Below are 25,896 nucleotides of genomic sequence, written 5' to 3'. Positions count from 1 at the left end.
ATGGACATTAAGCTGCATTTATGTACTGTCTGTGAAATTAAGGGACACGTGGTCACCGTACTTCATCTGCATGCTTCACTCTTTGTGTAAGCTACGTAGATCCACTGTGGCAAGTCTGTGCATTTCACAGCAGTACTAGTCATAAGGATCATTTAATGGGGACCTTTCCACCTTGGCTCCAGGCTGGGTTTGGGAATGTACTTCTTCATCATAGCCCAGTCATCAGGCTGGAGACTATGACTCATTTCTTCTTTTGCTGGTGGTGTTGCCAAGTTCACCTGATGTGAGAGAGAGAGAGAGACTCCTAAAAACCTGGCTTTTCGAGCAGCAGTAACCCCCCCCTTTCCCCTAGCGCCTTGAGACCCGCACGGGTGAGTAGCGCGCTTTATAAATGTTAATGATTGATTGATTGACAGAGAGTGAGTACCACATCAGGTAGGCCTTTACTGTAGTTCAACACAATGTCATAACTTGTAGTTAGAAGTGCAGCAGAAGGACTATAAGGAATCCCATTGCTTTCCCCATCAACACCTCATGGGTAGAAAGACCTGTGTTCCCAAGACTCATTAACACAACTGGAAGAGCATCTAACCACTTCAGTGACGTTGAGGCACACTTTTGCTAGCTTGGTCTTCAGTGTGCTGTTAGCTTTCTCCACTGCTCCGATGCTTCTTGTCCATAACTACAATAGAACCTCTGCTCAGTGTGTAAGGCTGTGCACAGTAACTTCATGATCTCTCTTCTAAAGCGAGTTCCCTTACCTGATTCCGAAGAAGGCTGCATACCGCATCTAGGGATTAACCCCCTCAATGGTAGTTTACCTACTGTCATGCTGGGTAATCCTTGACTCACCTTGAAAAAACATACAATCACTAAAATGTATCTCAGATTATTGTAAACGGGCATTTCCCCAAAATCAAAGTCAATAAACCCCCCTTATGATGGCCCCCTCTTGAAGGCATGGCTGGGGTTGAATAGAAGCAAATCCATTAATAAACACAGAGTCACAAGACCTAGGCCCACATTACGAGACCGCCAGCCAGCCTCGCTGTGGCAGTTTTACCACCGCGGACCAGGCAGTAAAGACCGCCGCATTACAAGTTGTGGGGTTTGGCAAAAGCCTGGCCTGCCAGTGCGCTCACACCGACGCGGCTGTCGGTGAGCTCCTCCAGCCCAGCGGCAGGCCTCTGCCTGCCGGCCAGATTACAAGCCTGCAGACCGCCAGGCTTTCCATGGCGGTCACCCCGCCACGAAAACGCTGACAGTAACGCACCCGGCGACAGGAATCCCCATTCCTGTTGCCGGCACATTCACCCTCACACGTCCACACACATGCAGACACCCCCCCACCACACCTATTAGCATCCCCCCCACCCGCCACACACTTCCAAACACCCTACCAACCGTACACATACATTCTAACACCCCCACCCGCTCTCACACTGATATACACACCCCGCCACCCCCCTCTGCATACATTCACAAACACACCTCTCTGCATACGTTCACACACGCACCTCCCCTGCCAGATTACTGTAGACCCAGCAATACAATTAACTAAAATCACTGCACAGTCATGTGATATCTCTAGGGAGATACATGAACAATTACCACCAATTTCAAATTGGTGGTAAACCATTCGCAAAGGGGTATGGGTCTCTAACATTTTGTCCCAGTAGCTAATTTACAAACGTAATATACCAGTACATCTGTCAGATCCTTCTGCCCCCAGACATATATAGTGTTTGTTGATTGTCAAAGACATGTGACTCTCTGAGTCCACAACTGAGTTCAGCTTGTAATATTTTATTGTGTACCAACCAAGCATCAATTCATATGGTAAAATCGAATGAAACTCGGTGTGAAGGAAACCTATGATTTTGTTTTTAAATGTGCTGCAATTACTGATTTTAGGAATAGTGGTGGTAATCAAAAGCAGGATTCTAAATAAATGTGTTTGTGAGTCTGATTGAAATGAAAGCAGGAGCTCTAAGAAAGGCTATTTGCAGTATTGCTGATAGCCATTATTTCCCTGGCATCATACATAGGATAAGTGCTACTTCTGCTGTGGCTCAGAGGTTTACAGAGAAAAGATGTTGTCTGCCATACAAATAATTTCCTGCCACATAGGTAGGGTTTCCGCCGAAAGCAAAACATTCCAGGTATTAATATGAAGGTTTTCTGATAGGTGAAAGAAAAAAACACAATCAGCTACAGCACACAAGCACACACTTTTGCTTTAAGGTATTTTACTCATTCCCATGACTCAATCATTTAGTAATTTCAATTGAATCATACACATTTTTATAAACCCTAGTGCGCTGATGCAACTGGCGAGCACCCCCACTCTGAACATTGTTCCAGGACCACTGAATGCCCGTTGGCACTTGGAGTCAGGTTATCCTCCAGATTCAATGTTTCCAACCAGTTGGGCTAAGGCAATGTTTTCCTCTTCAGAGAGTAGTCTGGTAAGTTTGTATCCCCAAAATGCATTGCATTATTGAACTCTTACATGCGGGTGACCTGGTTTGAACCCTTGTGTATTCCCCTCAAGCAGCCCTGGAAACAAAGAACCAGTGCAGTCTAAAGAAATGGGGGGTGAAGTTGACCTCTGTGGACATCCTCCATCCTACACCATTCATTGTTCCAAAAATGTTTTTGAACAACTATGCGTAACCCAAACAAAAGGTGCCTCAATAGTGTTCGCAAAGCATTGACTGTGCGCACAAGTTTGATGATCACGATATGTATTTCAAAATCGATGTCCATATAGTTCATGAACATTCCAAAACTCAAAAAAGAAGAGGCCCCCCATATTCGCTAACCCTTTATTTGTGGGTTAAAATATGCTGGGAAGCCAGTTGGTAGTCCCCCTGGGTGCTGTCACAGCACCTCAAATACTTTAATCATTGTGCACCAGCCACATCTTGTACATGAGGAGGTCAAATAAGGCATCGGAGACCACCAGAGGGTGAGATGCTGGTGTGAGGAGGCACATTTGAAATAAACATCACACCATAGGGTAGCTGACAACTCCTGTGTCAGTGCACCCACTATTTATTTACAGGGTACGTGACATCATTCTCCTTCACTGACCATGCCTTCTCTTACATTGTGCTTGGTGGTACATAACATCTCCAGTGCTGCTAAGTTTGCGACTTGTAGTCTTGTTTATTCCATTATATAAGAGAACTACAAGTCTCAGAATTCAAATAAAAAACCTGGATTGGAGCAGCACATCATTCATGGACCTGGGAACTTGGCATCTATGCATCTCAGCTTTCCAGTAAGCAAGATAAAACCTTAGCATTTCAACATAGAACAAAATCTGCCAGTCTTCTCGTGGTGGGGGCGTGCTCGAAGTGTATACCATATCCTCTGGCTCCTTGGGAGGAGTTGTGTGCTAGGCTTACCATCGCCAGAACCAAGTGGTGTCCTTGTTACTTTTCCGTTTTCTCCCAGTATTGCCCCAGCTCTTCTATCTTTGAATTCTGTTACATGTCCCACAGTACACCCTCTCTTTTTCGTTCTTCAGCGGTGAATTTTATCACCGCCTTTGGTGGAATCTTCTTAAATTTGGTGACATTTGTTGTGGTGGTCCCCACTCCTCTCTTGGCTAAGATCATGGTTCCCTTTGTCTGTGTGACAGTTCAGGATGAATGTTCATACAGAAGCTGACATTTGCTGCCGTGGTGTCGGTCCTTGCCCAGCACCAAACTACCAATTTGAATGTTAAGGTAATTAGTTCATCTTCTATTCGTGCCCTTTCATTATTGGATATTTTTCTCGCTTGTCTGTTCTCATAGTCCTCCTCACCTGATTGTTATACTGGCACATTCTTAATAGTGTCTTTATTAGCCTTACCAAATAGCGGGGCTGTTGGGAGCATCTTGATGTACAGTGCTGGGTGTTTCAGTATGCTCGCTGGAAGTGGTGAAGTGCCCCTTGTTGTCACAGCGATCCACCAGACTGCATGTAGTTTTGTTGAAGGTGCACATCAAGCATTCAACTTAACCTTTTGTTGGAGGGTGTTATCTTGTGATGTTGGATGTTGGGCCCTTTGAAGTAATCTTGAAATTCATGGCCACTGAACAGAGGGCCATTGTCTATCTTTAACCTCAGAGGAAGACCATATGTCATGAATATTTTCTCAAGCCATGGTTTAAGCTGTTCAGATGCAGCAGTGGTGTTCTGCCTTCCTACTTATCTCGTATCAGAGCTTGCAGAACCTCTCTGGAATGCACTTCTGAGTTCAAAGAAGACCTTTATTGTTGTTAATTCTTCCCCACCCACAAGTTCTTAAGAGACAAATTAATAGCTTTCAAGCACAAAAGTAGTCGCAGCAAGAAAACAAAATATATCACAGTACTTCTCATTTGCAATGTACACAGCAGATTATATATTCAATGCAAAGCAAAACAAATTAAATTCTTCACCGTTTGAGCAAGGCGGCAGGGCCTACATACTCAGCTTCATCTTTCTGGGGTCTGCAAGTTGATGACTCCGGTCAACTGTGAGAAAGAGATTATCTACCCAAACGGGAGACTGGCAACTGGTGCCTAGTTCCAGCCTGAAGTCAAGCAGATTAGAATCTAAATCTCTGAAGCCCCGAGCCATCCTTACAAAAGCGTGCCCCCTCCTCTCAGACTCGAGAAAACTACGCAAGCCTTTGGAGACTGGCCAGATCTCCTAGACTTCTCCTCTTCCCAAGCCTGAGCAGAAAGGAAAACACCAAATGTACTCTCTCTTATCAGGTCTAGTCTGGTGTGAAGAAAACAGCTTGGTTCATCTTGTGGAAAAACATAGCTTGGAAAAATACAGCTTGGATTCTCAACTGCAATGTCTAACTCCATGTTAAAGGCAATAGGCAGCTAACCTAAATATCAAATGTAATGTCTAATGTCATGTCAAAGCCAATAGGCAGCTGAGCTGAATACAAAATGTGATGTGCTACTGGTGAACATTGAGCAACTAATATGCGCAGTGGTGAAACACAAAGTCATTGGTCAAACACAATTAATAGCATCACATTCCACCCTATGACCAATGAATTTTTGTTTCACATATCTCTTGTTTCAAACAAAAAACAAAAAAAAACATCAGCACAAAAAAAAACATTATCAGCAAGTCAGATTTGAATGATAAAATCAATCACTGTAAAGCAATGGAAGTGGATTAACATATAGATCTCATAACCTTTCACATCAGCTACATCTACACAGAAAAGGCTGAAACTTTTATACTCTGAATGAATAGTGTCTCTAAAATAGCAATTTGATGTAGCATGAGTTCTACTCATGTAAAGGTGCACGGTCCACCTGAAAGGTTTGCTGGAATGTAAGTGAAAGTCAGAGTTCCACACGAAAAAACACAGACAGTTAACTGTTAAGGTTGCTTAGTTCCAGTAGAAGAATGTAATCAAACAAGTTGAGCTTGAACTGAAGGCGCCATTTGCGCAAAATGGATCCATGGTGCTTGCACTTTACTCAGTCAGGTTCAGGTTGGGGGTTCGGTCCCTTCCCCGACCCCACACGCACACAACCGAAGGGGGACCACACAGCACACTCAAGGACAGTGGCGAAACGTGGTAGGATCTGCAAAAGAAAAAAGTATGACTTTTCTTGCAAATAACATTTGTCATTTGAAATGTACCATTCCTCTCCCTGTTTTATAATCAGCAGGACATTTTTGGGGCCCTTTATTATTATTTCTGCAGGTTCTGGAGGGTCACTTGGGGCTTCAACCCACACCTCAGCACTGAGGTTTTTATCTGCTGCACCACAGCTTCCCTTTTCTTGCACTGTCAGAAGGGCTGGGGCAGACTCCTTCTTTACCAAACCTCCATTCACTGCATTTTTGACAAGTTGGGCCATTCTGTCTCCAATTTGTATGAATGAATCAGATTATTTTCTAGTTATCAGCATAATTTTAATTTCTCCTTGGTAATCTGCAGCAATCACTCGCCCTAAAACCTGATCAATTTGCCATTTCTGTCCTGGTAACTTTCCTCTCCCCAACTGCTCTGTGACTGCTTGTGGGACAGATTGCTCTTGTGCGTGCTGCACAGTTTTGATCAAATCTAGGGGAATGTGCATCCCTCTCATCTCTGCCCACCTGTAAGTGGCTTTTTCTCCCAGCTGTTCACATTTCTGGTGCACCCACTTAGCCATCCCCACTAAGTCAGAATTCTGGGTGAACACTTCTCTCTCTGAATTTTTCTCTTCAACATCTGCAAGGGAATTGAACCAGTTAGGTGCAAGCCATGTGGAAAACCAAACGGCTAAACCATTGGCAATGAACCAAGAATCAGCGTAAATATGACACATCTCACGTAGCTCTTGCTTTAAAATCTGACACACATTGTACAACGCTGTTCCTTCTACTTGTCCAGAAAACAACATTTCAGTCAATGCATCATTAGTCAAACAAACATGCTTTTTATCTTCAGTGGATACGAATTCAAATGGTGCACTCAATTTCACTGGTGACTCTTTTACCTGTGGTACTCTAGCCCTGTCTTGCAAGGTACCAGATCCAGTGTATGATTCTAGCTAGGGGCACTCTTTTCTTCCCCTGTTCCTGATTTACATGTAAATCAGTGTTTCCCTCTTGCACTGCACAGAAATCTAAAGTCTGAATTATTTCATTTGCCAAATCACAAGCGCGCAGCTGTATATAATTTTTCCCAGTGACCATATATCAAAGTGTTAGGATTTCACTCAGATGAGGGCTATTCAGTTTCCAAAAATCAAACAATCTAATGAAACTCGGTGTCTCTTGCTTAGTGAAAACAGTAAGAAACTCTAAAATCTTTTGTTTTACTTCATTTTGCAACAGTAACTCGTAAATCACATTCTGAGCTGTGTTCTCCCTGTTATCAGTTAAGGAATGCACTTCGACTGCCAAAAAACCTGGCTCACAAGGAGGCTCAGACTGTCTCACAGCTGTCTTAACCCCCTCATTACTGGAATGGGAAAAGACAGATTCTTCTAAAACAGCATTTTTATAACTTTCAGCATTATCTTGCATTAATGTGTTCTGGCTAATTTGCTCACGTAAATTCTTATTTTCATGTTCTAACTGCCTACATTTCTCCTGCATTTTTCTGTAAGCAGATAAAAGTATCCAAACCCTTCTGTCAAAAACAAAAGGATCATCATTTCTTTCAAAAGGCACATTTTTTAAATATGCTTTATCACAGAAAGAAAACATGTTTCTCACAGCACCATCAGGCAGTTTAACTACACATGCATTTTCAAACATGGTCTGCCGTGCTTCTGTAATTCTCTACACAACAAAAAACAATTACACTTTTAAATTGTGCATGTAGAAATCTATAATTCGACCCCACTTCTGGTACCAAAATGTTCTGCCTTCCTACTTATCTCGTATCAGAGCTTACAGAACCTCTCTGGAATGCACTTCTGAGTTCAAAGAAGACCTTTATTGTTGTTAATTCTTCCCCACCCACAAGTTCTTAAGAGACGAATTAATAGCTTTCAAGCACAAAAGTAGTCGCAGCAAGAAAACAAAATATATCACAGTACTTCTCAGTTGTAATGTACACAGCAGATTATATATTCAATGCAAAGCAAAACAAATTAAATTCTTCACCGTTTGAGCAAGGCGGCAGGGCCTACATTCTCAGCTTCATCTTTCTGGGGTCTCCAAGTTGATGACTCCGGTCAACTGCGAGAAAGAGATTATTTACCCAAACGGGAGACTGGCAACTGGCGCCTAGTTCCAGCCTGAAGTCAAGCAGATTCGAATCAAAATCTCTGAAGCCCCGAGTCATCCTTACAAAAGCGTGCCCCCTCCTCTCAGACTCGGGAAAACTACGCAAGCCTTTGGAGACTGGCCAGATCTCCTAGACTTCTCCTCTTCCCAAGCCTGAGCAGAAAGGAAAACACCAAATGTACTCTCTCTTATCAGGTCTAGTCTGGTGTGAAGAAAACAGCTTGGTTCATCTTGTGGAAAAACATAGCTTGGAAAAATACAGCTTGGATTCTCAACTGCAATGTCTAACTCCACGTTAAAGGCAATAGGCAGCTAACCTAAATATCAAATGTAATGTCTAATGTCATGTCAAAGCCAATAGGCAGCTGAGCTGAATACAAAATGTGATGTGCTACTGGTGAACATTGAGCAACTAATATGCGCACTGGTGAAACACAAAGTCATTGGTCAAACACAATTAATAGCATCACAGGTGGCAACGATTTTCACCACCTCATACTAAGAACATGCTATGTGAAAATAAGTTCTTGTTGTCGTCCATCCGGTCAGCTGTTCAAATCTGCAATACTTTGACCTACGCTTCTGTGCAAGCACCTTCCGTGACGATCAAAGCGGAAGGGACCATGGTGTCAGTAGCCTGGCTGAATGTGCAGGTTTTTTATTAGTGCTTCAATGCTCTAGTCCACTTGGCAAAAAACATACCTTTTCTGTCACCCTGGCTTTTGTTTTAACTAAACTTTGATGTCCCTGGTGGACAAGAATAACCATTTGTTACTGCAGGCTGTTGGCTATCACAATGTTATCTCCCCTCAGAATGGCTGCTTCTTCTGTGATGCTCAGTTCATGTCTGATTTTCCATATGTCATATTGGGCCTGATTTAGATCTCGGTGGAGGGGTTACTCCGTTCCAGCGGTGACGGATATCCCATCCGCTGAAATCTAAATACCATGAAAACAATGGTATTTAGATTTCAACAGACGGGATATCCGTTACCATTGCAACAGAGTAATCCCTCTGCCGAGATCTAAATCGGGCCCAGTGTCCTTATGATGTCTTCGTCTCTTCCCATCTGGTCAGCCCGGAGTGTCTTCCATAGTTGTCTTCTCTGAAGGTTCTTTGCCAGCTGTAAACATGGGTCTTTTGTGCCTTAATCAATCTCAGCTAGCGGGAGCACCCTTGGACAGGTCTCCTGGGAGATGAGGTGAACAAAATCTTCTGCCAACTTCACAAACCCCAGGTCCCCAGAAGTGGACTTCACTGAATGGCGAGAGAGATAATCTATCGGATCAGCACCTGGCCTGTACCCAACTACTGAATTTTGCTGTTGCTGTTTTAACACCCATTTTCTATTCTTGATGGGGAAAACAGTGATGTGACTTTAGAAAGTGGCACTAATTGTGTGTGATCAGTTACCAGGGTAAAGTCTTTGTCTTACAGGCAATCTGTGGTTATCTCCTCTCCGTGTCTGTCAGGGCTATGGTGAAGGCAATTGGATGACATCAATATCTCTGTTGTTGAAATTAAACTGCAGCCAAACCAACAGGGTTGGCAACCACAATGAGATCTGTCTTGGCTGGATGTAATGGGCATAATGCATGGTAGTGTTGTAGGGAGCTGGGTTCTGGTTGCTGTACCTTCCCACTTTTTGCCTGGGTTTGGATGCAACGTCGACTGAGGAGCACTGGGATCCTGCTAGCCAGGTCCCCAGAGCCAGTGTTCCTTCCTAAATCAAAGACACCTGGTCACTTGATCCACAAGTGATTAGGCCCTTCAGCCCCCTACAAGCCCCTGGTAAATGGTACTCCTGGTGCCTTGGGCATGGGTACTGGAGAGGGTCCCGCAGAGCTGCAGCACAACTTGTGCCACTCTGAGGGATCCAGCACCAACCTTATGCAGACTGCCATTGCAGTCTGCATGACAAGGTGCTCCCAACATTGAAAACACGACATGGCACACAGCCTCTGTGCCATGTCCCCTAAACACTGCATGCAATGACTTGGGGAGCCAGACTATTGGTGTCCCTATGGCCCCTGGCATCTTAACTTACCTGGGCAGCTGTGGGTTGACCTCTGCCGGCCCTCTGGCCAGAGCCTGCAGCCCATTTCTGAAAGTGATCTCCTGAATTGACTAACATTTGGAGCCTGAGGCTGGGTAGGCACACTGTACCTGTCTGTCCCTGTGCCACCGAGGGTGTAAGTTTGATGCTGCTTTGTGGCCCCCCGGTGCTTGCCTCAACCCACCCTCTGACACCACCTGTACTTACCTGGGAGCAGCACTTCTTCAGTCCCCCCCACAGCCTACATTGACCAACATTGGGCATTGACTCCGACTTCGACCTTGGCACCCAGCAGCCCTTATGCTGCTGTGGTGGCACACTTGGTACCAACCTGAACCTTGCCCGGTGCTAGCCTGAAACCCTGAATGCTGGGGTTGTAAGTTGTGTACTTACCTGAGAAACTGCATTCTTGTTTTCTTTCCATAGACTAACATTGATGACTCTGAAAATTCCACTGTGCCGATTTCTGAAACAACAAAGTATTTTTAACTTAAAAACTGCTTACCTTGTAACAAAGTTCTTGGGTTCAAAGCATCTATAAAAGCAACTGTCATTTTTCTAAATTGGTCTTGGATTCATTCTTTGAGTGTGTTTTTCATTTATTGCCTCTGTGTGTACAACAAATGCTTAACATGACTCCTTGATAAGCCTAGCTGCTCACCCACACTACCACAAATAGAGCTCTGGAGCTCTCTATTTCTGCCTCTGCACATCTTTGGGGATCCACTGGACTCTCTGCACAGTGAACTTAATTTTAGTGCACTATGTAGAGAGCCAGCTTCCTACAAGGCGTCACCACATTGATGTCCTCAAATACTTTATCATGTTCTAGGTTCCATTTCCATCAGGTCATGGATTTTGTGAGATTTCACAGGGGCTGGGGCATGGCCTCAACCTTCTGTGGGTCAGTGCTGAGGCCTTTATCTGAAAATATAACAATGATAATATAGAGATTTTCTTAGTCTTATACCTAATCATTGTAGAAAAGGACGGAGACCCCAACCCATTTGTGAAATAACCATAACAGGCATGCCAGTTAAAGCATTAATCAACACAGGGGCATCTGTAAATCTGATGGACATCAAACAGTATCAAAGTCTGCAGCCTCGGCCCTACTTAGCGCCAGTGAGTACCAAAATCTATGCATGGGGTACATTAGCCCCTTATGCTAGCGGGCATCATCTGCGTAATTGTCTGTAACAGAGTTGTCGAGACACAGGCCCATTTGCTTGTCACCGCAGAGGCAGAAAGAGAAATATTGGACTGCCACACAGCTGAAGACTTCGGTCTGGTGTTCTTTGCTCACAAAGTGCATGACCAATATGTGGACGACATCCTTAGAGACTTTATACACCTATTGCAAGGGCTAGAATGTCTGAAGGGGACCTCGATCAGAATGTACATAGGTAAAACCATACAGCAGACAGCCCTTAGGCACTGTTGAGTACTTTAACAGTATACCTTTTTGGTTATCCATAAGCTGGGTGAAGTCAACCCGGTGGACTATTTGTCGAGGCACCCCAATGCATTATGATGGCACCAAGTGACGACATGGAGGAATACATCCACTTGGTCGTTTAGAGTGCCTGCCGTAAAGCTGGAGGAGATTTCTACTGTACCGAGGATGACAGCATACAGAAAGCTGTAGAAATGATGCAGCAAAATATGGGGAAAACCTTCTTACAAGACACCTATTGATGGGGACATGCCAACAAGCTGATGCTTTCTCAGTTAGGAAGAGTGAGGGAGGAGTTGAGAAGCATCAGAGAAGAACTCCTCTTGAGAGGGAACAGAATTGTGATACCTAATACATTCCAAAAGAAGGCGATGGAGCTGGCGCACCAAGGGCATCAAAGTGATGCCAAGACAAAATCACAATGTCGTCGGGTCATTTTAGCGGATTGCTTGGGCACAGTTCTTATAGCTTTGGAGCTGCTGCCTGTGCCCTTTTACCTAGTTCATTTCATTTATTCCTTTTTATTATTTTAGCATGGCTTCATTTTAGGGGTGATGTATTTTTTTTTATTTTCCAGCTGTCTTCCCACTCACAAATTGTTATTAGTTCTTTTTGCACCACATTTCATTGTGTGCTCTGCTCAAGGCTGTATATGATAATCTACCAAGTATTGCCTGTCCAAGACTACGAAGTCCACCTTGTATAGAAAAGACTCATTATCATGTCTGGCCAGTTCTCAGATCACAACACGTTTTGTTATAAAAAAAACACCACACTGGCAAAATATTGTTAGAGGGGACATTCCAGCCATCAATCTCATGCTGTACCATATTGTTGCAGCTCTGCTGAGCTTGGCCTTGTCACTCCAGTCACTTGGAAGGACTTTCCGGCTGATGACAGGCAAACCACTGCTTACTATTCAGATATGGGGCAGGGGCTTCCTTTCAGAGATTAGTACGGGCAGAGAAGGGCTATCAGTGTTATGCTGTCATGTAGATGCTAGAAGTGTGGGTAGGGATTTAGATTCCCTAGTGTGACAGGATGCTGGGACTTTTTATCTGTTTTATGCTCGTGGTCACAATAATAATCGTACTATGTTTAATTGTCCTAATAATCGCAGCTCATACTTTTGTTTTTACATAGAATGCAGTTGCTTCAATAAAATATATTGAACCACATCCTGTATCTATTTGCCTTTGTATGTATGAGACTTATGCAATTGAGAGAAAGTGGTACGATCTGTTCTATCACGAATTGGTGAGTCAGAGTTGCATCAGGCTGCCGCTTTTCACCTTTACTTTTTAAGTTTGTGTGAGATGCTGCTAGCTAGTCGAGAAGGTTAGGCAGACATTGTCCAGATGGTGTAGGATAGACTCAGTATCCCCCACACGTAGTGGTGCTGCCACCCAAAACCAGCAGTCTTACCTCCATGGTAAGAGTCCTATGACAACGACTTAATAGGAAGTTATGGTTTCCCAGACAGGATGAAGCAGTGGAAGAAATAGTAAAGATATGCCCAGCATGCCTGCTGACAAAAATGGCAGGACCGTCAATGACTGTTGGGACGGCGAAGCCCTGTGGAACATAGTCGACAAGTCAGCATGGGTTTTGGCAGGATTCCAGGTGGCTGGCTGATGCTAATAATAATTGACAGCCACTCCAAATAATCATTGGCTATGACAATTTTGACAGCATTTCACAAAATCCATCCATTATTTGGCCTGCCAACAGCGAATAGAACCATCAACAGACCCCAGTTTCAAAGTTCCAAATTCACAGAGTATTTTGAGCATGTAGACAATATATACCAAAATATAATGCTTCAATGACCACAAACCAATGGTGAAGATGAACGCTTTGTGAGTACTTTGAACAAGGACCTCCGTATTGAGGTAAACCAAGTGGAAGACTTAGAGTGAAGTCTACACCACTTCTTAACAAATAAATAGCAGTACACCACATAGTGCCACCAATTTTTCTCCCGTGGCACTCATGTTTGGAAGACAGGTGCGTGGCAGCATACCAGCAGGACCAGATTGCCCGCCAGCCTCCTTGAACATCTCAGACATCTAAAGAAGGCAAAAAAGAGCCAGCGATTAGGTGGGATGGGCAAGGAGAGCACAGGATACACCGACTGGACCCAGTGACCAGATGCTCATCCGTAATGACACCAATGCTGGAAAATCCAGAATCTGTTTGAAAATGGGCCATGGAGAGCCGGACGGATAAAAGGCACCATGGTGTTACTGTATTGAGTAAGTGAGAAGGTGACTCAAATGTCTCATGGGTTCAATGGAGTACCACTAGGGGTAGACAGGGAGAACTTGGAGGGAGAAGGGGCATCAGGGATACCAGGGATCCTGTGACAGAAAAAAGTGCCCCAGGTGTGGTGCATTCTCATGAAAAGGCTCTCTGAATGCCTGTGATTGTCACTAAGAGCCAGATGTTTCCCGAGCGGGACACAGGCCTGACAGCAAGCAAGGTTAGACAAGAAGGACTATGGGGCAGGTGTACGTAGCCAAACGTTTGTGATTACCAAATAGGGAATTTTTGTGATTCACTATTTAATAATCTCTAACGCCAGTGTACGAAAGTGTGCTTTACACTTTCATGATTCCTAGTGGGTCGCAAAGAGACTTACCTCATTAATATTCATGAGGTAGGTCTCGGTTTGCAACCCATTGGGAATCGTAAAGATCACAGGGATGGTGGCCTGCTGTGTTCAGCAGATCACCATGTCTGTGATTGCTTTTCAATAAAGCATTTTTTTTTTTAAATAAATCCCATTTTCCTTAAAGGAACCCCTGTCTGCTCTTAAAAAATGTTTTTACAAACATTCTCACAGAGGAAGCGGTCCCTTGGGGACGCCTTCCCATTTGCGAATGGTTACCACCTACTTGAAGTAGGTGGTAAAATGCTAATGTTTTGCAACCACATTTCATTCACCAAACATTCACACATACCACTGCGATTCGGTATTAGAAAGGGACGCCCTAAACACGCCCCTTCCTAATACCGACTCTGAAACCCAATTTGCTATTCGGTAATAGGTTATCGAATCACAAATAGGGCTTTGTACATTAAAAAATGTTTTTTTGTGGCAGCAAACGGTTTGCAACCTCAAAGCTTGTACATCTGGCCCCAGGTATGTTCCATCCAGTGGAGGAGCTATAAGTTGAGGAGGATATAGCAGGTAACCAAAGTGGGGAGGGATGTAGGGAGCGCTCAGGCTCCTATGTGAGGTGGCATGGATGTTGTATGCACCCTGGTGGCTGGGCACGACTGAATTGTGTATATAAAGAGGAGTGTGGCTGCTTGATGCTCAAACCCAGGCTGCTGATCCTGTGTCTGGTGTTATGTTGACATGCTGGCAATGTAGGTCTGTACTGGACCCTGACAGGACATTGGCAAGCGGGCATTTATTGGGATATATTTTCCTACTGGCTTGCCTCGCTGTCCTTAAATTCTGGTAGCAGCGTCGTTGCCATGCTTAGCAGTTACCAAAATCCTGCAGTCACACTGCACTGGGCCTTAACAGGCTTTCTGTGATATAGTGAGCACTCACGGAGGTCATGGCGGGGCTGTTATACAATGTCGTCTTCAATGTGGTGCTGGTGCAAGGCTTCGCATTTGAAATAATATCACACTACATATTGATAACTGACGCCTCAGCGCCCCCACAATTTATTTACAGAGTAAGTGACATCATCCTTAGTAACTGAACGTGGCTTCTCTTACGTTGTGCCAGGTGGCACATTACTTAGGTGCTTTCAGCTACCAAGGAAAAATGGTAGGCATGGCACATCTGCACAAGTTGTAGGAGACATATTTCTTCACAGGAAAATGACATTCTAGTGTCACACAGTGCATTCATGGACTTCAGCAATTGAAACTGCGACACCTTTCATAGAAGTTTACCACTTTTTTTTTTTTTTATTTTGTTCCTAATTTTGTGAACGTGTGAACTAGCAATTTCACTTTGACCAATGTAACTAGTAGGCGATTCTGCATGAGTTCAATTGGTACCTATGTGTTATAATCTTTTGTAACATTCTGCACTCTCTAAATACTCTGCATATAATTTTTGTTATCACTATCTCATTAGGTTCCTACAAACCATATTTACTTAGTACATTCCTTGCATCCCCCCTCCTTTTCCATTCCATGGTTCGTGCTATTTCGAAAGTTAAGAATGTTGGTTCTCTCAGAGAACTGGTCAGTGTGAGGAGAGCCTTGAAGAAGGAAGTAAATCTTCTTACCTGCCTTTCTACTAAGTGTTGCCTTAATTCACCATGTATCAACGCTTAAGGAAAGTCTAGATCTGAATAACTTGGCAATCATTTTACCTCCACTCTCATCCAGAATACTTTCATGTCATGATAAGGATTATGGATCAAATAATGTGCAGCAATCTGTATACAGTGATTCTGTTTACACTGGGGTGCAAAGACACATATCTTATGGGCGTGCCTATATCATTCATTAGGGTATTTAATCAGACATGATACATACGAGTCCATAGTACAAACAAGACAGTTCTACAGCTCTGTATTTTTAGGCCATTCATCACAAATAACAGTCTTGTGAAAGGCCTAAGTGAGGCCCATGGCAAACACTATGAGGGACTTCTCTGGTTTCTACTTCCACCTCATAATTTGGGTAAAATATTCACTAAAGATGGAAATCATAGCATTTAGCGCCATCTAGTGATGTAGCAATGTTAGTTATAATGAAACGCACAGGTTAGCCCTGTATCTTTAGGTCAGGCTTTTGAGACCTTTTGTGTATATTTTAGTATATACTTCTATTTGGGCTTAAAGCCTGTCCACTGCTTTTCATTTGTTTACTTCAGTGTCCTTTAAAAATCCTTTCTTGCTAGTGATCAATCCTTCCTCTTTGTCCCTCCTTTTTGTCTTTCGTTTCGTCCCAAGGACAACTCCCCAAGTACTGTATCGATACGTTATGGCTGTTTATCTGTTGTTTTGTGGGACTATATTTTTACTTCAATTGCTGCTGGTGTTACCTTTTGCCTGTCTGCCAGCAGCATTCATCCCTCCAACCTCCTCTCATGTCTCTGCATGCCCACCTAGGGCTCTGAGAGTTTGAGACCGTGTGGGAGCAAGCGGCTGCTGCTGAACAGCCTGGGGGACACAAGTGCGTATGAGTGATGCAGCTCTGCATCCCAGTGAGACTTATCTACTGTCGCAGACCATCGCTGCAGTTGGAATTGTCCCAGGTCAATGGCTGGTCTGCAAGGCCACACTGCTAATTACACCGCAAGCGGCCCAAGTCACTGTGTGGTCAGAGTTTGGTTTCGTAGGACTGTGTCCATCTTTCAGTTAGCTGAGCACCATGTCGAACGTGAACCTTTCTGTTCTGTGACCCTTGCTGCCCCAACTCTGATTTCCCCCTTCTGGACCTTCACGTGTTGTTCTAAGACTGGGCATAAACAAGGCTTGGTGGTTGTAGCGCCCTGGAGTTTTACTCACTGGACATGAAGCTCGCACATTTTGCGTTACTGACCCTAAAAAGTTGGGAATCATGTAAGCTGGCATAAACTTTGCATTGCCAATGCTTGTCACTGATAAGGAGTTTACGATCTGGTCTCCCCTCACGACCCCCCAGATGTTGGGATTAACAGCCTCCTGTGTCCCTTCTGTGCCTATTGAGGTCAGTTTTTTTTTCTTTGAACACAGAATTCACAGTTAAAAGTAATGTATCACTCCCCAAAGTATGTCCCCTGTGATGGGAATCCACAAGTCATTTTTTACTTTTTAAAGCAAGGCCCAGTCATGCTTTCAGGCCACCCCCTAAAACAGAGCGTGCAGCAAACACACTCCGTGTAGCCTCAGTGGGATGGAAGGTTTAATAAAAGATGTTTGCCAACTACTTATTTTCACCTGAATCAACAGTTGTTAAAAACAAGTTGTAAATCTCTTTTGAGTACCTGGGGGCTGTGTCTATAGTAAGACATGTAGGGCCTTATTATGATTTTGGTGGATGGAAAGGCCCGCCTGTCGAAATTCTGACAGGGAGGTTGCCGCCATTGTGGCTGCCTCCCTGCTGGGCCCATTACAAGTTTCCTGCTGGGTCAGCGGGTGGAAACACCGGTGTCTGCCCGCTGTCCTAGCGGGAAATGGCCTACAGCATTGTCTCTGGCTCGCAAAGCAGACAGTGAACATTGCGACTGCGCTGGCCAGGGGGGGCCCTGTAATGCCCATTCCAACTGCATGGGCAGTGCAGGGGCCCCCCTGGGGCCCCCTCCACCTGTTCTCCACCAGCCTTTTCATGGCGGTGCTACCGCCATGAAATCGCTGGCGGCGAACACAATCATAATCCCCAGGGCAGCGCTGCTTGTGGCGCTGCCCTGGTGGATTGGGACCGCCACGACCACCAGACCGCCGGGATGACTAATCCTGGCGGTGCTGGTGGTCCGACCGCTGCACTACCACCACGGTCGTAATATGGCGCTCAGACTGCTGCATTGGTAGCGGTCCGATCGCCACAGCGAAACTGACATGAGACCGCCAGGTTCGTAATGAGGGCCGTAGTGTTTATTTCTCTGGTAACTCACGCATCCCTCTGTTTTAACATTAAACATTTGCAGAAAAAAAATGAGATTCTGCTCCGGACAGCAGTTGTACAAGAGTTTTTGAAACCTTAGTATTTGTAGAGAAAGCTGACTTTGTATCCCCACGTACTATAAATACAATTTTGACTTTTCATACTGCAATTAAATATTATATTGTGAGCATTCCAAGCTTCTTCAGTTCCACAATATTATTTGTTTGGTGTCACATTAATGTAAGTGTCTCATATTTTGAAACAGAATTTTGAATTTACCCTTCACAATCTGGAAATAATTGCTAGGCACATTGGTTAAAATGTCAGGCATCCCAAACCCCATTAAGAACAGATTTAAATATCCATTATCTTGGTGCTGGATCCATAAACAACAAGTATTATAACATTGAGAAACATAATGAATGCAAGCTAAGCTTTGACTCTCTCCAACTTCTTGCCCTCGAACCGATGAAGTTTCTTAAAAAAAAAACAGCAAACCCAATATTATTGCCAGTTATAATCTGCTGAAAGGAAAGTCAAGCAGCGTCCGCAGGATAGAAGGGCCTATTGTAGACTTGAAACTCCACAATGTACTGAATATATAGGAACCTGAAATTAAGGGAGACTTTTCCTTTTGGCCACACGCGCATGCGGGAGGCATCCAGGGCGCGCCTATTGTAGCTAAATATGAGAAGATGTTTAGTTTGTGTGCACTGGACTAGCAACAATCCGTGTTTTGTACCTGGCAGATGTGTTGTCTTCTTAAAAGGGATGTTGCTGTCATGATAAGAGGCAACTGTTGTATTGCATACGAAGGAGAGACTCCGAAAAAAATGTAAAAGTACACAATATAAAATGTCCAAAAATATAAACATAGGAAATCGATTAAAAAAGATGCGGAACCTCTCCTGAGTTGGTGAAGTGACGCAAAGGGTCCTTGCGGTGTCAATTCACACAATGCAGTTGGACTGTTCCTATTGTAACAGAATCAACTCTGATTTCATGATGGTGGTTTGAGTCTGTAGTGGAACATTGGGCAGAAAAACAACGGACTGGAATGCAGCCACGAGTAATTACTAGTGGCTGAGAATAATTCAAGCATCCCATGCACCCTCTTGTTGGTTTTTTGCTTTATTCGGGCCAGTGTGTCCTGAAACACATACAACATCAATATAACATGATTAATATATAACTTAACATATAAAATTGGTCTAGTCACTGGTAGTGACCAACCTTCCCACAAACTAACCAACACCAACAGCAGTTCTACCCCTGCAGCTGGTCACTAACACGTGTTAATTTGACCACAGCACCCTTCGGTTCACTTTACTTAAACATAACATGCCCGAAATCTGAGGCCTTCCAGCCCACTTCACCCACGTGCCCCGAGGCTGCTCACAGTGCCTGGAAGGGCTGGCGCCAACTCTCAAGCACTTACTGAGAGACCACCTCCTAACCACACACCTTGGATGACAAAATACCCTGGTCTCCTGCTTCCTACCTGCAGCTACTCCCCCAGTCTGATCTCAGTGTGTCATTACTGGTTGGAATATAGAACTTCACTGTTACTTCCTTGCTTTTGATGGTTTTGTGTTTTTAGAAACATTGTATGTACTTATCTATCATTACTTTTGTGGAAAAGATGTGCTTTGAGGAATTGTGTGTACCTACCCCAGTCCACCCCACTCCGAATTACCCGACTGCACTCCAATCTACCCTACCATAATCTACCCATTCTGTCCTCCTCCAGTCTACTCACTCTACCCTAATCTACCCCATTCTACCCCAGTGCTCTCTACCCCAAACTACCGCACTCCACTCCAATCTACCAAAAATCCACTGCACTCCACTCTTCCCCAGTCTACCCAACTCCACTCCAGTTTACCCCAATAGATCACACTCCACTCTACCCAATTTACCCAACTCCGATGTCCCTCGCTCCACTCTAGTCCACTCGACTACACCTTAATCTACCCCAATCTAATCTACCTGCTCCCACACTCCAATCTACCCCAAACTGCTCTACGCCAATCCACCCAACTCCTCAATGAACCCCATTCCACTCTACAACACTCTTCTGTGCCAAAATCCACCCCCCTCCACTTCACTCCAGTCTACACCACTCCAGTCTAACACACTCCACTCCAATTTACCCCACTCCACTCTACCCCAGTCTACCACACTCCATTCTACTCAATCACCCCACTCCACTTCACTCCATACTACCACATATCCCTCAAATCTATCCACTCCACCCCAAACTACCCTACTCCAATCTACCCCATCTAATCTGCCCCACTCAAATCTACCCCATCCAATCTGCCCCACTCCAATCTACCCCACTCAAATCTACCCTAACCCAATCTACCCCACTCCAGTCTATCCCAACCATGTCTACCCCACACCACCCTACTAAACTTCACTCCAACCTACTCCAGTCTACCCCACTCCAATCAAATCTACCCCAAGCCACTGTAGTCCACTCTTTCCCAGTCTACCTCACTCCAATCCGGTCTATCACAATGTATTCCACTCCACTCAAATCTGCCTCAATCCACTCCATTCTACCTAACTCCACCCCATTCTACCCCATTCAATCTACCCCACTCTCCCACTCCAATCTACCCCAATCTACACTACTGCAATCTACCCCACTCTACCCCTCCAATCTACCCTACCCTAGCCTACCCAAATCTACTCCACTCCAGTCTATCCCATTCCACCCTAATCTACACCAATTCAACCTACCCCACTCTAGTCTACCATTCCAATCTACCCAACTCCCCCACTCCAATCTGCCATCTACCCCACTCCACTCTACTTCAATCTACCCCGTTCCACTCTACCTCAATCTACCCAGCTGCAGTCTGTCCCACCCCACTCGACTCCTTTAATTTTTAGCCATGATGAACAGCAGCCGCACAGGTGAACAACATGGCTAACACACATTGCCAGGCCAATAGCTCTCACATAAGCGAGACCTATTGGCTTTGCCAATGCTTGTTTTGTTTATTGTTTCATTACATTTCAGAACAGGAGTGTGGGGCACAGAGAAGTGTGAGGGAAAGGCCTAAGTCTACCATTGACCTTCAGTTGCTACTACTAAACATGGTTCTTTTCCATGCAGTGGAAACTAAAATGCCATCCTTTGTGCCATATACATGATATGGTTTGTACAGATTACCTGTGCTGCACCCCTGTATGATAAAGCCTTTTATTATTCATCTTTTTTGCTGCATGTTTATTACAAAGAATACTTGATTTGCATGCATTTTTCACAATCATTTTCACAGGGCAGTCGTGGGGCATGCTTTTCATCCTATTTGCCTCTTGACAACTTATGAAACATCAAATTCTGTGATTCTGTGTGCCTTGTAATGTCACCTTTAGAGCATTTCTATAATTCTCACACTGTCTGCCTGTCATCATAAGTGATTAGAAACAATGTGTTCGTTGCTATGGTGTCTTCCCTGGCTCCTACACTTCCTTATCCTCTTTTACTCTCCTCTCTCCCGATACGTATCTTCTTTTGCTCTTCTATCCCAAAGCGTGTCCTCTTTTACTGTCCTTTCCCAAGACTTACCTTTTTTTTCACTCTGCTCTCTCAAGCCTTATTTTCTAATTAACCTCTTTTACTCTCCTCTTCTAGGACTTAACCTCTATGGCTCTCCTCTCCCAAGAATTAACTTCTTTTACGCTCCTCTCCCAAGAATTGTTTTATTTTAATCTCTTCTCCCACGACTTAACCTATTTTGCGCTCCTCTCCTAAGGCTTATCTTCCTTTTACTCTCCTCCCAGGTCTCATCCTTCACAGCCATGCCTACCGCTGCCCTGAACCTTTCACTGATAAGACGGTTGTCGTCCTGGGTGCCGGCCCCTCCGGTGTTGATATTGCCCTGGAGATCTGCACTGTGGCCAAGCAAGTGATCCTAAGTCACCGCAATACACTCCTGAAGTGCCCTCTGCCCACCAACCTTCAGCAAGCACCTGCTGTCCAGGACTTTTCCCCAAATTGTGTCTGCTTCCAAGATGGCTCCCTGCAGCAAGCCGACGCGTTCATCTTCTGCACAGGGTACAATTACCGCTTCCCATTCCTCATGCAGCAAACAGGACTGCAGGCTGGTGGTGTATCACTTCCCCCACTCTACAAGCATCTCATCCACCCTGATTTACCCAACCTCTTCTTCATCGGCCTCTGCACTACTGTTTGTCCATTTATCCTCTTTGATTGCCAGGTGCGATACTGCCTGGCAGTGCTGGCGGGGTCTTGCCGCCTTCCATCGCAGGAGGTCATGGCGGCTGAAGTGGACCATGAGTACCAGCATTACCTGGCTGCTGGCAAGCCACCTAAGTACTTTTTGAAGCTGGACTCCCTACAGGAGGGCTACTTCCGTCTCCTGGCTGAGGAGGGAGGCTTCCATCCTATACCCCCAGTGATCCTGAAAGTCTATAGAGCCTTGAAAACATTCCGCACTGCAGACCTGCTTCACTATAGGAGCATTAACCTGCGGCTCCTGAGTGATGAGGAATGGGAGCGGGTTTAACTTTGAGAGGTCTGATGAGTATAAATTCTTAGGTGGAAGGCTGGACTGAAAGTAAGAAAGGTCCCTTTACTGCATAGGCCACCTCTCACCCAAGGACCTTTGGTAGGTTACAGGGTAGAGAGGAAGCAACAACTTTACTGTGGTATAGACATGTATTTGAATCTTATTAGCTTCAAGACAGTCTTAGAGGACATCAGAGACATCTCAAAGCCTGTAAATTAGGACCAGTGTGCCATGACCTGTATCGTGCCGTCAGAACAAGCTCATGCCTTTATGTGTGGCCTGTGACACCAATTTAGCTGTCTGCCCAGACTATCGTTTTTAAAAAAAAAAATCATATACAAATCACATGCATAAGCTTTTCGTTAGTGGGCTTCATCCACTGGTCAATTAAATTGTCATTCACATTTTACCTCTGCCCACCACAGCGTTTAGCATTAGCTTCCTTCACTTCAAGAGACAGCACAAAGCTTGTGCAGTGTTCACGTCCACCTAAAAGTGGTTCCTTTCTCTTTAGCCACAAACATAGTTTAAAGTGTTTTATTTAATTTATGTATACTAACTTAAAAACAGACATTTATTTTGTGGAAACAGATGGGAGCACCTTGCCTCACACTCCAGCATGCAGTCAGCCCCATTGCATTATGGTAAATGCAGTACAAATTGGTTTTTACTCCATAAAGTAGTTTTTCACCTTAGTGGGTGCAGCTAGTGCTGTATATCTCTGGACACGTGTTTCTGGGTTTAGCCCTTCATCAGCAGAGAGCAGCTAGGTCTGTGGGGTTGCTGGAAATGCTGCCAAAAGTCCTCTCAGGTTTCTGTACCACTCACTGGCACGCAGGTGCTTCAACCAGAGCTTGTCAACTCACTGGCTCAAGGGAGCCTCCTTAAACAGGAAACAGATGGGAGCACCCTGCCTCACACTCAAGCATGCAGTCAGCCTCAATGCATCATGGAAAATGCAGTACCAGTGAGTGGTACACAAACGTGAGAGGACTTTTAGCAGCACTTCCAGCAACCCCTCAGACAAAGCTGCTCTCTGCTGATGAAGGGATTACCCACAAACACGTGTCCAGAGATTTACAGCACTTGCTGCACATACTAAGGTGAAAAACTACAGTTTACTCTATGGATTAACTTGTACTGCATTTACTATGATGCACTGGGGCTGAGTGTGAGCAGGGTGCTCCTTTTCTGGTTTTTCAGCTATTTATTTTGTGTGCACCTTGGATTCCTAGTTAAATGGTCGGTTATTTTTTATCTTCTTTTTAAAGTTGCAGTTATCGTGTTTATGTGACACTGTAACATTGTAGCTCCTGCTAAATTAGTGTTTGGTTAGGTGGTAATATATTCTTATCACATGGGTGTTTGCGATTACCAACTAGCGAATCGCAAAATGTCACTATTTGGTAATAGCAAACCAGTCCTTATGTACATTTGGCCCTAGGTCTCAAATATCCCATGCTTTCTTTGCAGTTCAAATGTTACTTGTAGATGAAGACATCCTGAAAATGTGTCAAATAACCAAAGTCGAGAATATCAGAACTCCAGAGGCAGCTGCATTAGCTCCATCAGACAAGAGCATTTGACTTTGAAATGTTTGATCTGTATTGCTAAGGTGAGGACTTTGATCTCCTGAAAGCGTGCTTTATGCTTTCTGCGATTCTCAGGGGGTCACATATAGACCTGCTTCATTAATATTCATGAGGTAGGCTTCGCTTTGCGACCCATTGGGAATCACAAAACTCAAAGGGATGTTGGCCTGCTGGGGTCAGCAGACCACCATGTCTGTGATTGCATTGCAATAAAGCAATTATATTTTTAAAATGCAGCCCCTCTTCTTTAAAGAAAAACGGGATGTGTTTCAAAAAGAAAAATGAAAAGTTTTATTTTCATTCTTTTAAGAGCAGGCAGTGGTCTCTGGGACCACTGCCTGCTCTCAAAAAATTGTTTTTGCAATCATTCTCATAGGGGAAGGGGCACCTAAGGGACCCCTTCCCATTGTGAATGGGTTACCACCTAGTTAAAGTAGGTGTTAAAATGCGAATGTTTTGCGACTGCATTTCGGTTGCAAGGATTTCACACATATCTCTGCAATTAAATATTAGGAAGGGACACTCTAAACCCGCCCCTTCCTAATACCGACTCTCAAATGTAATTTCCAATTCGGTAATAGGTCACCAAATCGCAAATAGGGCTTTGTACATTAAACAATGCTTTTTTGCAGTCGCAAACAACCCAATTCTGTGAATAGGGCAATTTGCAACCTCTAAAATGCTTTGTAAATCTGGCCCTTGGTACTCTGGGGGCTAGGTGTGAGTGAATGTGGTGGCATTTTGTAACTATTTCATTGTTTTTTCACTTTAAGGTAAACGCATATAAAATAAGGCTCACACCATAAATGAAAACTAAATGCAAATTATACTAATCTGTGGGAAATGTACTATTTTACGTCATGAAGTCTCAGCTGGGGTAATGTGATCGCTGCAGATGTCTGAATGCTGGTAAGTTCAGTGAAGAACAGTGACTTTATAGAGCTACAAGATCCCAGCCTGTTACACAAAGCACTGTGAATATGTAAACCATTATTTTAAAACTGTATCTGATATGCTGCAGCAATTTGATTGTTTAAGATAAATCAAAGTTTTTAAAGTATATATTTTAATAATGTGTAATCATTTTCTGCTGAGTGCCAAAATTTAGGGGGTCATTCTGACCCTGGCGGCCAGTGACCGCCAGGGTCACCGACCACGAGAGCTCCCGAGGGCATTCTGACCGCGGCGGTTCAGCCGCGGTCAGAAAGGGTAAACCGGCGGTCTCCCGCCGGTTTACCGCTGCCCCAATGAATCCTCCATGGCGGCGGAGCACGCTCCGCCGCCATGGGGATTCAGACACCCCCTACCGCCATCCTGTTCATGGCGGGAAACCCGCCATGAACAGGATGGCGGTAGGGGGTGCCGCGGGGCCCCTGGGGGCCCCTGCAGTGCCCATGCCAATGGCATGGGCACTGCAGGGGCCCCCGTAAGAGGGCCCCGCAAAGTATTTCAGTGTCTGCTTTGCAGACACTGAAATACGCGACGGGTGCAACTGCACCCGTCGCACCCCTGCAACTACGCCTGCTCAATTCTGAGCCGGCGTCCTCGTTGCAGGGGCATTTCTGCTGGGCCGGCGGGCGCTCTTTTGGAGAGCGCCCGCCGGCCCAGCGGAAATGTCTGAATGACCGCACCGCGGTCTTTTGACCGCGGTGCGGTCATTCGGCGGCGGAACCTTGGCGGATGGCCTCCGCCGTCCGCCAAGGTCTGAATCAGGCCCATAGTGTCTATTAAAAGGGTGAGTTGCAGAACTCAGGTGGTAAAACCTTTACGTTACCTCTCAAAAATAATAACTTTGTCACCATAAAGCTCAGAGTGACTTTCTCAGTTAAAACATACACTGGCTGCTAAACATCCTTTACATTTGATTATTATCCAATTAAACACATTTACATTTCTCTCAGGTAGCAGGCATCCTAAAAAAAGGAGCGTGTCTTTTTGAGATC

The 25,896-nt window shown here is 44.7% G+C and overlaps 1 protein-coding gene across 1 annotated transcript in view; it reads left to right on the top strand.

The window, feature by feature from the left end:
• LOC138267959 (uncharacterized) overlaps window positions 1–25,013 on the top strand; it is a 172,012-nt gene extending 146,999 nt beyond the window's left edge. Inside the window, exon 6 of the mRNA XM_069217249.1 lies at window positions 21,613–25,013. Coding sequence (XP_069073350.1) covers window positions 21,613–22,358 — 746 coding nt within the window. The 3' untranslated portion in view covers window positions 22,359–25,013. The remainder of the gene's footprint in view (window positions 1–21,612) is intronic.
• The last annotated feature ends 883 nt before the right edge of the window (window positions 25,014–25,896 follow it).

The sequence above is a fragment of the Pleurodeles waltl genome, chromosome 12, assembly GCF_031143425.1.
Source record: "Pleurodeles waltl isolate 20211129_DDA chromosome 12, aPleWal1.hap1.20221129, whole genome shotgun sequence".
NCBI lineage: Eukaryota > Metazoa > Chordata > Amphibia > Caudata > Salamandridae > Pleurodeles > Pleurodeles waltl.
This window is presented reverse-complemented; position numbering and strand designations above follow the sequence as displayed.